This window comes from Salvelinus alpinus, chromosome 11, assembly GCF_045679555.1.
Source record: "Salvelinus alpinus chromosome 11, SLU_Salpinus.1, whole genome shotgun sequence".
NCBI classification, from domain to species: domain Eukaryota; kingdom Metazoa; phylum Chordata; class Actinopteri; order Salmoniformes; family Salmonidae; genus Salvelinus; species Salvelinus alpinus.
Genome location: NC_092096.1, coordinates 25,302,061 through 25,317,622, shown reverse-complemented (window position 1 = coordinate 25,317,622; position 15,562 = coordinate 25,302,061). Strand labels below are relative to the sequence as shown.

The 15,562-nt window shown below is 44.7% G+C and overlaps 1 protein-coding gene across 2 annotated transcripts in view; it reads left to right on the top strand.

Annotated features, from left to right (window-relative positions):
- The first annotated feature begins 1,129 nt into the window (after nucleotides 1-1,129).
- Nucleotides 1,130-15,562, top strand: part of LOC139533799 (protein O-mannosyl-transferase TMTC2-like) — a 99,258-nt gene continuing 84,825 nt past the window's right edge. Inside the window, exon 1 of one of the 2 annotated variants that reach the window (XM_071332184.1) lies at nucleotides 1,130-1,544. In XM_071332184.1, the coding sequence (XP_071188285.1) occupies nucleotides 1,462-1,544 (83 nt within the window). In that variant the 5' untranslated portion in view covers nucleotides 1,130-1,461. The remainder of the gene's footprint in view (nucleotides 1,545-15,562) is intronic. The other variant, XM_071332186.1, reaches the window with a different exon arrangement.

Genomic DNA, 15,562 nt, shown 5'->3' with positions numbered 1-15,562 from the left:
TCTCTCTCTCTCTCTCTCTCTCTCTCTCTCTCTCTCTCTCTCTCTCTCTCTCTCTCTCTCTCTCTCTCTAACCCTCTCCGGTGGGTATTACGGTCCTTACAGTCTCCCCTCCGTCTCGTGCCATCTGTTTTCCCTCTCTTTCGTTCTTCCCTCTCTCTTTCCTGGGCTGTGGTGGACTTACACGCACAGAGTTCCGACAGGAGGACAGGCCCGGGCCCAGCTGGTGCCCAGTGGGGCCTCACCATTTGCAGCATGGTTTTCAAGCCACATGCTCGCCAGGATGAATCATATGCAACAACAACGCCTCACAATATTGATCCTCCTCCTCGCCGCAGGGTGTTACTACAGTTCATTAATCATCCTCTCTCTATCTATTCATCTACCACTCCTTTTCCCTCCCCCTTTAGCTCCCTCTTTATCTCTCATAGCTCTTTCTCGTGCTCTTCACCTTATATTTACCTCTCTCTACCTCCCTCTCTCTTTCCCTTTTCTTCCTATCCATCTGTCTCTCTCTCGCTCTCTTTAGGGGTCCTCCCTCTCTCTTGTAGCTCCACAGGCGCCACTGTATAACCAATTAATCAACGTTATGCATAAACATACAGTAAAACAGGATAATTTAATATAGGGGGTACATTGAGCAGAATCAACACTCTAGACTTTTGAACAGACTTCACCATTAAAGGGGATTTGCAGGAGGTCAGACATCAACAGAGTGGGGCTTTGTCTGTTGTGGGGATAAGGCATAACTGTCATTAGTTAAAAGAGCCATACATGCATGCTACAGCTTAGGCTATATATAAATCACATATATAGGCTATATTTGCTTAAACATATTCAATATATCTCACAGTCAATCATTTTAATAAAAACATGACATTGGCATTGTTTTTGAATACATAGTTAGACAAAAAAAGCTATTCCTATTTTACAAACTGGCAGCTATGGTATCTTTATATGACAGTGGGCTGGTTTATTTAGGCAGGCTAGTGCACTGAATATATGATTCATGAGGCAAGAGTGCGTTAAATAAATAGCCTACGTATTTTAGCACCTATCACCTCTCTCAATGCTACGAGCTCGACCATTGAGAGCGGAGGAGGGGCTTTGCACATGCTCACGGTCTCTAAAACCACACGCGGCTCCTACCAGTGAGTATCTGTGACGCGGATGAGGATGCAAGCACAGAGGACAGCGAAATAGCGAAATGCAGTCAGCTGTGCGCTAACCAGCAGGCATGCCGCCCTAGTTTCGTCTCAATATAGCTCTGACCCGATACGGCGCAAAATGGGTTAAAAGGAATATGGCCTGGATCGCGCAAACTTTCAGACACTTTGCTTTTACATGGAATTGGGTCTCTTAGTGTTACGGAGCGGCCAAATGAGGAGAGGAGACAATACAGAAACGGAAATTCGCATCTAGTATTTTTCTTCACTTTCCCCCACCCTATTCTCTTTTTAAGACATGATTACAGAGTTGGTGTGTAGCGCGGTGGCATTGGTCCTCTATCTCAACACACTGAACGCGGATTTCTGCTACGATGACAGGTATGACCTCCCGTAGAGCCGTACCTATGGCAACATCATCAGCTCCACTTGTCTGTCATCTTTACAGTCTCAAAAACCCCTCGGGTGCAAGCAGTTTCGCGAGGATCGCTGCGCGTCTGGGTGTTTGCATGTTCCATTGTCTATTCATGCTTATGTGTGTAATTCCATGAGAGCATTAGAGATAGAGAGTCATGGTTCACTCCCCTCAGAAAAGGTCACTTTGTTTAATGTAAATGCGATTCTACTTTGTTTAATGCAAATGCGATTCTACTTTGTTTAATGCAAATGCTTTCTCCTGTTGCATTGAACAAACAAGCTACCCAAATAGGCTATAGAGGAGTTACTTGGTATTCCATTGTTAAAATCAATATACTGTCGCTTACAATGACGCATGAAGTGACACAATAACAACAACGGGGATATGTAGGTTATGACTATAAGTTCATTATTATACATGCATGGTTCCTTCCTTTCTCTAATGTCGGAGTAACCAGGACATGCAGCCTCTGTCATTCCGTGACACAGAGTGATGAAACGGGGACGGGAGCTTCTTTGTGTTGTCAGAGCACATCACTGACAGGAGGAGAGGGATACTAACACGCTTCTTGCCTGTTTGTAATAATGCTGCTCTCTCCGGGGAAAATATCAAATTTAAATTGAAAGACATGTTATAATTAGAATATATGTGTCGAGTGCAGCACGCTTGCATGGCTAAATAGGTTGACACAATCCTGGAGTAGCCCATGCTTTCCAGGACTCATTGGAACGCTATTATCCAGAAACAAAGCGGAGAGAGCAATTCATTTGGATTGCAGAACGTTTGAGTCTCCAATTTGGACATAAATAGTCCAACTTTAGTTTAAGGCATTGGGGATTGTGATGAGAAATTAAAACAACAATAATCATGATCAGAATTGTAATTAGGCTGAAAAAATGATTGTAGCCTATACTGTACTTTATGATGAGCAAGCCTTCAATCACATACTGGGGCGGCAGGTAGCCTAGTGGTTAGAGCGTTGGGCCTAGTGGTTAGAGCGTTGGGCCAGTAACTGAAAGGTTGCTAGATTGAATCACTGAGTTGACAAGGTAAACATATGTCATTCTGCCCCTAAACAAGGCAGTTAACCCACTGTCCCTAGGCCATCAACGTAAATAAGAATTTGTTCTTAACTGACTTGCCTAGTTAAATAAAAAATGACACACTAGTCTAAGTTTTCCCCCCCACTGTTTCATGATTAAATCAATGTATATTTTTGGCTCATCATGGGACCCTTGCTACTGGGTGAACTAAAAGCAGCAGGACTCCTACAGATGTAGGATCTTAATTTGATCACCCTGTTGTTGCAGGAAATGTCATTCACAGTAGGAAAGGCTAACTAAAATGTGTAGTGTATTCAAAGTTTAAAAAGACTTCTAAAGTTAGTAATTTACACTTTCAAATGTCAGACTTGATTTGCCCTGACTAAACATTTATAAACCCTACAAAAATGTCCATTAATTATAATCAACACAATAATTCACATTTCCTGTTGCTGCAGGATTATTTTCCTGCTGTGAGAAACTGGTCAAATTAAAGTCCTACATCTGTATATGGGCATAAATTAGGAGGGCTCAGGGAATTCAGTGTAAAATCCCCAGAACAAATCAATTTCTCTCTATTACAGCTCACACAGATAAATCATTGTTCCAAGTTCATACACATCATACCAACAGGTTTTGTCCCTTGTCGGCGACTCCCCACTAGAGAGTTAGGAGCAGTTGGGGGCTCTGGTTAGCTTTACTAACACCTCCTTGGGGTCACAGACCCTTCACTGGTTGTCAGTACTGCTCGTTGAACCCTATGTGCGGGTTGCACGGCCTACTCTGTTAGAGTAATGGAGTATCCCTGTATGTATGTGTGTGTGTGTGTGTGTGTGTGTGTGTGTGTGTGTGTGCGTGCGTGCGTGCGTGCGTGCGTGCGTGCGTGCGTGTGTGCGTGCGTGCGTGCGTGCGTCTCATGTGCAGTGTGCAGACACTCATCGAGCAAAACCTAGACAAACGTGGGGTATGAGACTCCTCAACCTAGAGATGACCGAGCCTTGTGTGTGTGTGTGTGTGTGTGTGTGTGTGTGTGTGTGTGTGTGTGTGTGTGTGTGTGTGTGTGTGTGTGTGTGTGTGTGTGTGTGTGTGTGTGTGTGTGTGTGTGTGTGTGTGTGTGTGTGTGTCTGTGTGTGAATAAATGATGGAGAGAGAAAGAGAGAATGTGTTGGAGGGTAGTCTGTCTGTCTATTTGTCTGTCTGTCAGTCCAGTTACATTGCCATACACTTTTCCAGGATACGAGTGACTGTCTATATGATTGCACAATTCTGAATGTACAACCGAAGCCCTCAACCGAAGCCCTCTACCGAATCCCTCTACCGAAGCCCTCTACCGAAGCCCTCTACCGAATCCCTCTACCGAAGCCCTCTACCGAAGCCCTCTACCGAAGCCCTCTACCGAAGCCCTCTACTGAATCCCTCTACCGAATCTCTCTACCGAAGCCCTCTACCGAAGCCCTCTACCGAAGCCCTCTACCGAAGCCCTCTACCGAAGCCCTCTACCGAAGCCCTCTACCGAATCCCTCTACTGAATCCCTCTACCGAAGCCCTCTACTGAATCCCTCTACTGAATCCCTCTACCGAAGCCCTCTACTGAATCCCTCTACTGAATCCCTCTACCGAAGCCCTCTACTGAAGCCCTCTACTGAAGCCCTCTACCGAAGCCCTCTACCGAAGCCCCTACTGAAGCCCTCTACTGAAGCCCTCTACCGAAGCCCTCTACTGAAGCCCTCTACTGAATCCCTCTACTGAATCCCTCTACCGAAGCCCTCTACTGAATCCCTCTACTGAATCCCTCTACCGAAGCCCTCTACTGAATCCCTCTACTGAATCCCTCTACCGAAGCCCTCTACTGAAGCCCTCTACCGAAGCCCTCTACCGAAGCCCTCTACTGAAGCCCTCTACCGAAGCCCTCTACTGAAGCCCTCTACTATGACTGCTTTCTATTACACTACCTGTATCTGACCATGTCACAGTGGAGTGAAGAAAGCCATCATGGCCCTCTCATGAGTTCATGACTAACTGTCAGTGTCCTAGCCACAACTCCCTGTGAGTCCACTCAGTGTAAGTTCAGCGCTGGTGACCCTCTGTAACTATCAATGTCACTGTGATAATTTACACCCCTGGGAGAGAGAGAGACGGGGAGAGTGAAAGAGAGACCGAGAGAGAGAAGGAGAGAGAGAAGGAGAGAGAGACAGACTGCGTTCAGGCCCACTGCTCATGTACGGGGAAAGCTGAATACCAATCAGAATCCTGACCTCCATAGTCATCTATCAAATGGCTTCCTTTGACAGAGGTCAAGAGTCGCATGCTCCCTGGTCTCTCTCCCGATTGTTAGTGGCGAGAGCTGCATTTGTGTTTGTTAGGACAGGGCTGAAAAAAGCAAGCACATCTGTCAAGTCTGCATTCTTGAGAAGACAGTCTTTGTATGTCTTCTTGACACTGTGCTGCTGCTCAGTTCTGTACAGGAGCGTTCTGGAGGCCGAAGGGGAGGAGGTGGAAATCACATGGTGGTTCTAGCTCAATGGGATGTTCTTGGTGCGTCTCTGTTTTCTCAATCACGTCAAATGTTTTTCCTGGGCACAGGGCTGGCCCTATGTCAGCCAATGGTAATATCAATAAAAAGCCATGTGTTTGAAATGACTGGAGTTTTACTGGCACGGGGGAAGAACGCCAGCCAATCATTCTTCTACAAGGGAAAATTGAGCTCAATTAGTATTGTGAGTATTCTGGTGTTCCGGAGCCAATCTGAATGGTTTCCCTCCAAACTAGATCAGGGACAGAACATAAAAAATACATTTGTATGTTGAGTTTTTGTTCTGTTGTCACTTATGAGGAAGGCCTTCCAGTACATGAAGGAGGCAGGGGGATGTCTCAACAGGAGTAGATTGATAGCTTGAGGGCTGAGTTCATAGATTAGGAAATTAATTTGTTGTGAACTCTGAACTCTCCCCTGAAAGCTCTTGCAAAACGCATCATACTGTGGCACTTCCTGTATTTTGAAAGTTCTAGATCTTGAAAACTTGATCGCTGACATGCAACACATCTTGGGACTGTATCAACAGGGGACTAATTAAACAAATACCAAAATATAGTTTTTGAGTGGTATTTTCCTTTAACAAACAACATTTGACCTGCGTCGCTTTTAAATGGCATCACTAACAGACTGATCAAGTGGTATGTGTCTGAGGAATACGATAGTAGAGGAATAGGATGCAGTCCTGTTGACACCAAAGGTGAGAGTGTGAATTGTTCTCCATAGACAAATGAAGCGTCTTCAGGAAGCATCCTGAAATGGAATGTCTAAGTGACTTTTAGTATTCCTAGTGATGTATCACCACACATCTGTGATCCCAATCGCGTCAGACCCCCCCCCCCCCCCAATGTAACCCAGAAATGCATTGTAGGTCCTTGGGGACTTGTAACGAAAACATCCCCCACGCTTCTTTCAGAGGAGCAAAACAATTCAATCTGTGGGGAGTCGGGTGATGGCTGGGAGTAGTTTGGTGTGGCTTAACTGTGACAGAAATGGTTTCCATATGTACATCCACATGCATTTGGAAATTCTGATCCATATTGTATGTCGGAATCTCTCTCTAACTGTTCTATCGTTGCCTCATGACCCCTTATTGGTGTGCGCTCCAATGAGTTAAGTCAGCCTCAATGATTGATTGAAGTGCTGTCTCAGGGAACAACAGAGGCATCGATGGGCCACACGCGCCGTCCTCTCCCAGCACAGTTGGGCTTTTAATTACGCAATTATAGACTCAACGTTGCTTACTATGGAGCCCCTGGAATCAACGGGAGCTTTGTCATGGAATCAACTCCAACACTAGGGAAGTCCTACTCTCACTCCCTCTTAAAAGTGCCAACCGTCGTACTTACGTCCATCGTAGCCCAGTCAGGGAAGGAAGTGGTGTTTCGTGAGGGCATTGTTGTGTCGGTGGGTGAGGTTTACTTTAAATTTATCAGCGCCCATTGAAAAACGCAAAGGGCATGAGAGTTATTTTCATCAAAACAGGGATGTCTGAAGTTGGTGTTCGCTCTGTAACTTTGTAGTTAGACTACCGGGTTTGTGTCTCTGTTGCTTTCTGCCTCAACTGGTTGTTTGGAAAAGCCGTTCAATAACCTTAATGGCACTAAGGGTCAGGAGTATTATTGATGAGTGTGACAGTTGAAGCAGCCTATTGATGAGTGTGATGGTTGAAGCTGCCTATTGATGAGTGTGATGGTTGAAACTGCCTATTGATGAGTGTGACCGTTGAAACTGCCTATTGATGAGTGTGATGGTTGAAGCAGCCTATTGATGAGTGTGATGGTTGAAGCTGCCTATTGATGAGTGTGATGGTTGAAGCAGCCTATTGATGAGTGTGATGGTTGAAGCAGCCTATTGATGAGTGTGATGGTTGAAGCAGCCTATTGATGAGTGTGATGGTTGAAGCAGCCTATTGATGAGTGTGATGGTTGAAGCAGCCTATTGATGAGTGTGATGGTTGAAGCAGCCTATTGATGAGTGTGATGGTTGAAGCAGCCTATTGATGAGTGTGATGGTTGAAGCAGCCTATTGATGAGTGTGATGGTTGAAGCAGCCTATTGATGAGTGTGATGGTTGAAGCAGCCTATTGATGAGTGTGATGGTTGAAGCAGCCTATTGATGAGTGTGATGGTTGAAGCAGCCTATTGATGTGTGTGATGGTTGAAGCTGCCTATTGATAAGTGTGATGGTTGAAGCAGCCTATTGATGAGTGTGATGGTTGAAGCAGCCTATTGATGAGTGTGATGGTTGAAGCTGCCTATTGATGAGTGTGATGGTTGAAGCTGCCTATTGATGAGTGTGATGGTTGAAGCAGCCTATTGATGAGTGTGATGGTTGAAGCAGCCTATTGATGAGTGTGATGGTTGAAGCTGCCTATTGATGAGTGTGATGGTTGAAGCTGCCTATTGATGAGTGTGATGGTTGAAGCAGCCTATTGATGAGTGTGATGGTTGAAGCTGCCTATTGATGAGTGTGATGGTTGAAGCTGCCTATTGATAAGTGTGATGGTTGAAGCTGCCTATTGATGAGTGTGATGGTTGAAGCAGCCTATTGATGAGTGTGATGGTTGAAGCAGCCTATTGATTAGTGTGATGGTTGAAGCAGCCTATTGATGAGTGTGATGGTTGAAGCAGCCTATTGATGAGTGTGATGGTTGAAGCTGCCTATTGATGAGTGTGATGGTTGAAGCTGCCTATTGATGAGTGTGATGGTTGAAGATGCCTATTGATAAGTGCATGAATCTATAGGGTTGCTGCCTAAGTATGCTATGAATTTCAAGAACGTACATCTTTTGCAAGGCCTTTCAAACAGCATGTTTTGTTCAGCGTTTATATGCCTTTTTTGTGACAATATAATCAGAAGCCTAGTTGTTCATTTTTAAGAGAGGGGGTTGGGTGAATGCTGCCGATATAAGCCAAACAGCAAAATTCCCATTAGAGAAACCACAATACTCATAAACTCATGTTCTTGCAGAAGGGACACCTCTCACACCCAACACTGTCAGATCTGGTCTCAGTTACAGATGATCTATGTTTTGTGTCGCCAGCTCCTCCTTAACTCATTGTTGTCGCCCTGGTAAGGTTTCGGTTCATTATAGAAAAATGATGCCCAGAGTGAGTTTTTGTGCCCCCAGTAGAGTTATAACCAGACGCTGGGAGCTAATACTTTTTTGGAGTGATGAGTAAGTGTTGGTTTAGTAAGTATTGGTTTAGTAAATATTGGTTTAGTGTCACGATCGTCTTGTGGATATTGAGTGGACCAAGGCGCAGCGTGTGAAAAATACATGCTCTTTTTATTAGAGACAAGAGAAACACGAACCGAACACTATAACAAAACAAAACGAAACAAAACAAAACAACCGTGAAGCTACAAACGTAAGTGCAATACAAACTACAAACGTTCTACATAGACAATTACCCACAAAACCCAAATGCCTATGGCTGCCTTAAATATAGCTCTCAATCAGAGACAATGAACCACAGCTGCCTCTAATTGAGAACCAATCTAGGCAGCCATAGACATACAAACACCTAGACAAGACACTGACCCATTAAACGTACAAAACCCCTAGACAAACCAAAAACACATACATTCCCCATGTCACACCCTGACCTAACTAAAATAATAAAGAAAACAAAGATAACTAAGGCCAGGGCGTGACATTTAGTAAATATTGTAAATATTGGTTTAGTAAGTATTGGTTTAGTAAGTATTGGTTTAGTAAATATTGGTTTAGTAAGTATTGGTTTAGTAAGTATTGGTTTAGTAAGTATTGGTTTAGGACTATTGGTTTAGGAGTATTGGTTTAGTAAGTATTGGTTTAGGACTATTGGTTTAGGAGTATCGGTTTAGGAGTATCGGTTTAGTAAATATTGGTTTAGGACTATTGGTTTAGTAAGTATTGGTTTAGTAAGTATTGGTTTAGTAATTATTGGTTTAGTACGTATTGGTTTAGGACTATTGGTTTAGGAGTATTGGTTTAGGAGTATTGGTTTAGTAAGTATTGGTTTAGGAGTATTGGTTTAGTAAATATTGGTTTAGGACTATTGGTTTAGGAGTATTGGTTTAGGAGTATTGGTTTAGTAAGTATTGGTTTAGGAGTATTGGTTTAGTAAGTATTGGTTTAGGACTATTGGTTTAGGAGTATTGGTTTAGGAGTATTGGTTTAGTAAGTATTGGTTTAGGAGTATTGGTTTAGTAAGTATTAGTTTAGGAGTATCAAAGGTACTTTATGAGTATTTAGTGAGTGAGAGGGAAAGTAAGTGAGCGTTCTTGTTAGTAGTTTGGCGACTGAGGGAGTAGGGAAGGAAGTGTTTACGATGGGTAATTTGAGATGGTTTGGAGGCGAGGAGAATTTCAACCACACCAGAGTACTACGTCAGGGATTATCTGTTTTTTGGAGGGAAAGCAGGCGGGCCTGATAAAGTGTGGTTTTGGTGGTGAAAAACCCTCAGACTGTATGGCTATGATGGTGACGCGTTGCCATGGCTATAACCATGCGGGTGGATATAGTCAAAAAGGCTGCCTTCTAGCCTTAGGCCTTAAATGTACTATCCCTTTGTTATAGAATTACAACACATGTTTTTTAATTCATTGCTTTTCAAAAAGTTTTTCTCATTGATGTCTGTGTATGTACACTCTGGGAGTTGTAGGGGGGGGCATTAAAACAATAGGGGTTAGGCAAGGAACGAAAAGGAGTAGAAGCCTTGATTACTTGCAGATTTACACTTGTAAGCTCTTAGTGGACAGATTTTCTGGGAAGTTTCAGCAAATTCAGAAGATGTTTTTCAGCCTGAAACATTATTAAGATCATTTCGGGGCTTAAACACTTTGGATAAGTGTGGTAAAGGAGTGAATTAGAGTTACGTTAATATCAGGCTAGAAAACAAATTCCTGTAAAAGACAGATTTTAGAGAATGGTGGATCAGTTTTATTTGAACAGGAGCTGTACTGTATTATTGATGCTGTTTGAGTTACGTAACACCGTAACACCCCAAGCCTCCCACTGTTGCAGTTACATGAGGTAATTACTCACATCCAACGAACACTTTGTCACAGAAAGGGAATCTTTTATGACTCGACTTTGTGTGTGATGGGATTGAAGGTGGACATAAGAAGGAGATGAAGAGAGTCCTTGCTGTTATAAGAAACAGGCTTGGTGGAAGAAAGTTCTTCTGACAAGGCCTCCAGTACATTCTGTTTGGTTTCAAACTAGGTCTACGTGAGATGTTGATGTTCCTAAAGTTCACATCAGCCGTGACGTTCACAGCTGAAGGTTCCCTCCCACACAGAGACATGGCTGCCTGGCAGACCGCTGCAGTGGTACACGGGGTTATAGAGGTCATTCAGGGTTCGGGAGACTGGGTGCCTGGCAGACCGCTGCAGTGGTACACAGGGTTATAGAGGTAATTCAGGGGAGGGAGACTGGGTGCCTGGCAGACCGCTGCAGTGATACACGGGGTTATAGAGGTCATTCAGCGGAGGGAGACTAGCTGCCTGGCAGACCGCTGCAGTGATACACGGAGTTATAGAGGTCATTCAGCGGAGGGAGACTGGGTGCCTGGCAGACCGCTGCAGTGATACACGGGGTTATAGAGGTCATTCAGCGGAGGGAGACTGGGTGCCTGGCAGACCGCTGCAGTGATACGCGGGGTTATAGAGGTAATTCAGCGGAGGGTTCAGGAGACTGGGTGGGTGGGTGTGGGACACATTATGTCTTCTCACTTTTAGGCCTTTTTAGTGATAGTATATATTATATATAAGAAGCCCTGAAGCATTGCATATTTAGATGAATCCTGACCTGAATATTAACAGGTTTGAAACTGCATACAGCCAGACAACCACATTCACTCCGGTATCACAAAGTTGTTTCTGATCTTCTGATCTGTTTCTGATCTGGGTATAGATGTTTTAGTTTGTTCACACTATGGTTACTAAAACCCAACCACCACAAATTGGTCCCCCTCTGTACATTGCATATAATGTACACAATGAATATAATGCACAGTAAGAGTTCACAGACCCTTTTCTCCTGGGCCCCAGGCTAGGCACACATGGGGAGGAGATGGGCTCGTTTATTTTGAGGAGGTCTTTCCTCATGCCGTTAAACCCCAGTGGTGCGTGAGGATGGGCAAGGTCCCTGGTAACCCTTGGCTGGCCCTTATACCCACAGGGCGCGGCAGACCCACCCGTCTGCCAAGACCGCCATCCCACCACCTTCCCAGTACACACAACCTACACATCTATGTGTACATTCAACAGTGGTAACCATGGACAACCGGACCCTGTGATTGTCAACAGCTCAACAACGCACGCGATTCCCTCCACGGTCAGTCATGTGACCAATATGTTCCAATCAAAGTGGTTCCTGGTCTCACTTGAAGGTCAAAGGGTGAAACGCCCATAATTGGATATAATAGACTAGATCCTTGTAGTGACTAGCTCATGCAGATGATGTCTGGTTAACCACAAACTTTACTCTTATCCTCTCCTAATAGATGCAAGCCATATACTGTAGAACTGCATGCAGAAGCCTGGGGTTGAATTTCTACCACGTAGCATTTAAGCTCTCCTGTAAGCAATGCTCCCTGTTCTGGTATTGCATTACACATTGGATCTGGCATCCACTTTCTCCCCTTTAACTACAAGGTGGACTTCAAATTAAAAAAACACAGCATTGGGGGCGTAATTTAACACGAGAAGCGATCCAGAGATCACATGCCGGTCCCCGCAGTGGCCCCCATTTCTCTCCCTTTGTAATCGATAGTTGTTCTGTATCGTCTTTCAGCGACAGTGACTTTTTTCCTCGCTGAACGACCAGGCAGAACAGAAAATCAAACACTTTCTCTCTCCGGGCTTGACAAAGTTTCATATTACTCTGTCTCTCTGGCTAGTGTCAGATCCTGGGCTGAGTGGAGCAGTGAGGAGGAGAGCCACGTGGGCTGTGAAACTTTTCTCGGTGGCGTAGATGCTGTCATTAGTCTACGGTGCAAATGACAGGGTAGAGAGAGGGGACTCGACGCTGGCCTCTGCGGTTCCTGTGATCTGCGATATGTGAATATGGGAGGTTGATGGCGGGTGGTGTGGGTGTGGGATTAGGAGCAGCTGAAACAAATGCCTGCTGTTTGAGTCACGCTGCTCAATCACTGCAGAGGTAGCACAGATCTAGGATCAGCTAAAAGCTCCCGAATTCAAGCGTTACTGTTTATTATATTGCAGCTTTAAACTCAGCCTTTTGCGAGGAGCCTAATGCACCCTTTTCAGTCATTTGTCTCTCTGAAGACAGAGTGGAGTATCCTGTACGTACAGATCATTGTGGGAAGATTCTGCTTATGTGAGAGAGAAATATTTAGGCTACTCCTTGTATGGTGTGATACATGAAGATAAGCTCAGTGGTTCTCAGCAAGGAGGGAATATAACGCTCACCTACAGTTATTCCTCATGTTCGAAAAGACACAGAGGTCATGGAGTGGAAAATTAATTCCTGTGAGACAGATAGTAGCGAATGGTTGATCAGTTTTATTTGAACAGGAGCTGTGCTACATTATAGATGCTGTTTGAGTTGCGCTGCCGTAACACCTCAAGCCTCCCACTGTTGCAGTTACATGAGGTAATTACTCACATCCAAAGAAGCTCCAGCTCTGGACGTACAAATACAAGAAGAGGCAACCCTAAAAGATATAGGAAAATGTGAATTATTCATTCACGTTTCCAAGTAGATTTTTATTTAGCCAAAAGAGTTAATGCAGCGAGTCAATTCATTATATGTATATGCCTTCCCAGTGAACTCTGTTGAGTCACTCTGCTCAATCACTGCAGAGGTAGAAATTGCCCTTAAGTTGAGCACAGATCTAGGATCAGCCAAGGCTCCCCGAATTCAAGCGTTAACAATTAGAGATGCACTCGGCCATTTTCTGGTTGCTAAACTTCTAATAATTGGCCAAATTTCAGTTTATGTGACTAAACAAGCAAGTCTTGTGTAGAGAATCATTGTACCATCTAAACCGCTGTGAAATATATTTTCCACAACCAAAAATGTAGTATTTTCAGCTGTTTGAAGCTGGTGTACAAAACCCAAAATAAAAGAGGCAAAAAGTACAGTTAAGAACGGGAAGCATAGAAATAGCGCACATAGAACATATATTCCACATCTTATACTTGCTTTCAATGAGAATGACAGATCTATAACACACCTTTATAACACACGTTTCCTAGTAGCTTTTTATTTAGCCAAAAGAGTTAATGCAGTAAGACAATTCATTCTATGTATACGCCTTCCAAGTGAACTCTGTTGATAACGGCTGTAGGTCATTATGCTTTTCACAGCTCTATCTGCCTCTAATGTCATTATAAGAAGGATAAAATAACCAGCAACGCTCCACAGACTACAGAGTGCTGCGGAACACTAAACCGCAATGTAATGAAACGTTTTATAGCGCTTTTTCTTCTTCTAGGTATTTGGAGGGGATATGAGAGAATGGTGAAGCGCCCGGGCTTTAAACGACAGTCTAACGGTAGAACCAGCTGCTTTATGAAACCAATAGAGAAACTGATGGAGATTCATTAGGCCTGGTCCATGCACTGAACCTCAACCATACATGGCACCGGTCAGATCCAGTTCCACGCACGGTCAACTGAGCCCACCCTTCTCACCGCTCGTAAAATACACAATTATACTGTAATAAAGGCCTTTTTCAGGTCAGGAGAGAAGTCGTTTTGGAATGCCTGGTGTGTGGGGAGAATGGGTTTGTGCTTTGCACCTAGTTAAAACCGGAGAGGGTTGGACTAAGCGAGGTGGTGCTTTTGAGGTTTCGGGGGTATGAAGGGTATCCAATGACGGCCTTATAGGAGACCTGGGTAGACATAGGTATCCTTACAGTGTGTAATGTATTGAAATGTAGAGAGGAGAAGGGCTGTAACCTCTATCAGTGAAGTCTGCTGTGAGAGGAGAGAGGGCTGTAACCTCTATCAGTGAAGTCTGCTGTGAGAGGAGAGAGGGCTGTAACCTCTATCAGTGAAGTCTGCTGTGAGAGGAGAGAGGGCTGTAACCTCTATCAGTGAAGTCTGCTGTGAGAGGAGAGAGGGATGTAACCTCTATCAGTGAAGTCTGCTGTGAGAGGAGAGAGGGCTGTAACCTCTATCAGTGAAGTCTGCTGTGAGAGGAGAGAGGGCTGTAACCTCTATCAGTGAAGTCTGCTGTGAGAGGAGAGAGGGCTGTAACCTCTATCAGTGAAGTCTGCTGTGAGAGGAGAGAGGGCTGTAACCTCTATCAGTGAAGTCTGCTGTGAGAGGAGAAGGGCTGTAACCTCTATCAGTGAAGTCTGCTGTGAGAGGAGAAGGGCTGTAACCTCTATCAGTGAAGTCTGCTGTGAGAGGAGAGAGGGCTGTAACCTCTATCAGTGAAGTCTGCTGTGAGAGGAGAAGGGCTGTAACCTCTATCAGTGAAGTCTGCTGTGAGAGGAGAAGGGCTGTAACCTCTATCAGTGAAGTCTGCTGTGAGAGGAGAGAGGGCTGTAACCTCTATCAGTGAAGTCTGCTGTGAGAGGAGAGAGGTCTGTAACCTCTATCAGTGAAGTCTGCTGTGAGAAGAGAGAGGGATGTAACCTCTATCAGTGAAGTCTGCTGTGAGAGGAGAGAGGGCTGTAACCTCTATCAGTGAAGTCTGCTGTGAGAGGAGAGAGGTCTGTAACCTCTATCAGTGAAGTCTGCTGTGAGAGGAGAAGGGCTGTAACCTCTATCAGTGAAGTCTGCTGTGAGAGGAGAAGGGCTGTAACCTCTATCAGTGAAGTCTGCTGTGAGAGGAGAGAGAGCTGTAACCTCTATCAGTGAAGTCTGCTGTGAGAGGAGAAGGGCTGTAACCTCTATCAGTGAAGTCTGCTGTGAGAGGAGAAGGGCTGTAACCTCTATCAGTGAAGTCTGCTGTGAGAGGAGAGAGGGCTGTAACCTCTATCAGTGAAGTCTGCTGTGAGAGGAGAGAGGGCTGTAACCTCTATCAGTGAAGTCTGCTGTGAGAGGAGAGAGCGCTGTAACCTCTATCAGTGAAGTCTGCTGTGAGAGGAGAGAGGGATGTAACCTCTATCAGTGAAGTCTGCTGTGAGAGGAGAGAGGGCTGTAACCTCTATCAGTGAAGTCTGCTGTGAGAGGAGAGAGCGCTGTAACCTCTATCAGTGAAGTCTGCTGTGAGAGGAGAGAGGGATGTAACCTCTATCAGTGAAGTCTGCTGTGAGAGGAGAGAGGTCTGTAACCTCTATCAGTGAAGTCTGCTGTGAGAGGAGAGAGGGATGTAACCTCTATCAGTGAAGTCTGCTGTGAGAGGAGAGAGCGCTGTAACCTCTATCAGTGAAGCATATGGTGAGAGGGAGAGAGGGCTGTAACCTCTATCAGTGAAGCATATGGCGAGAGGAGA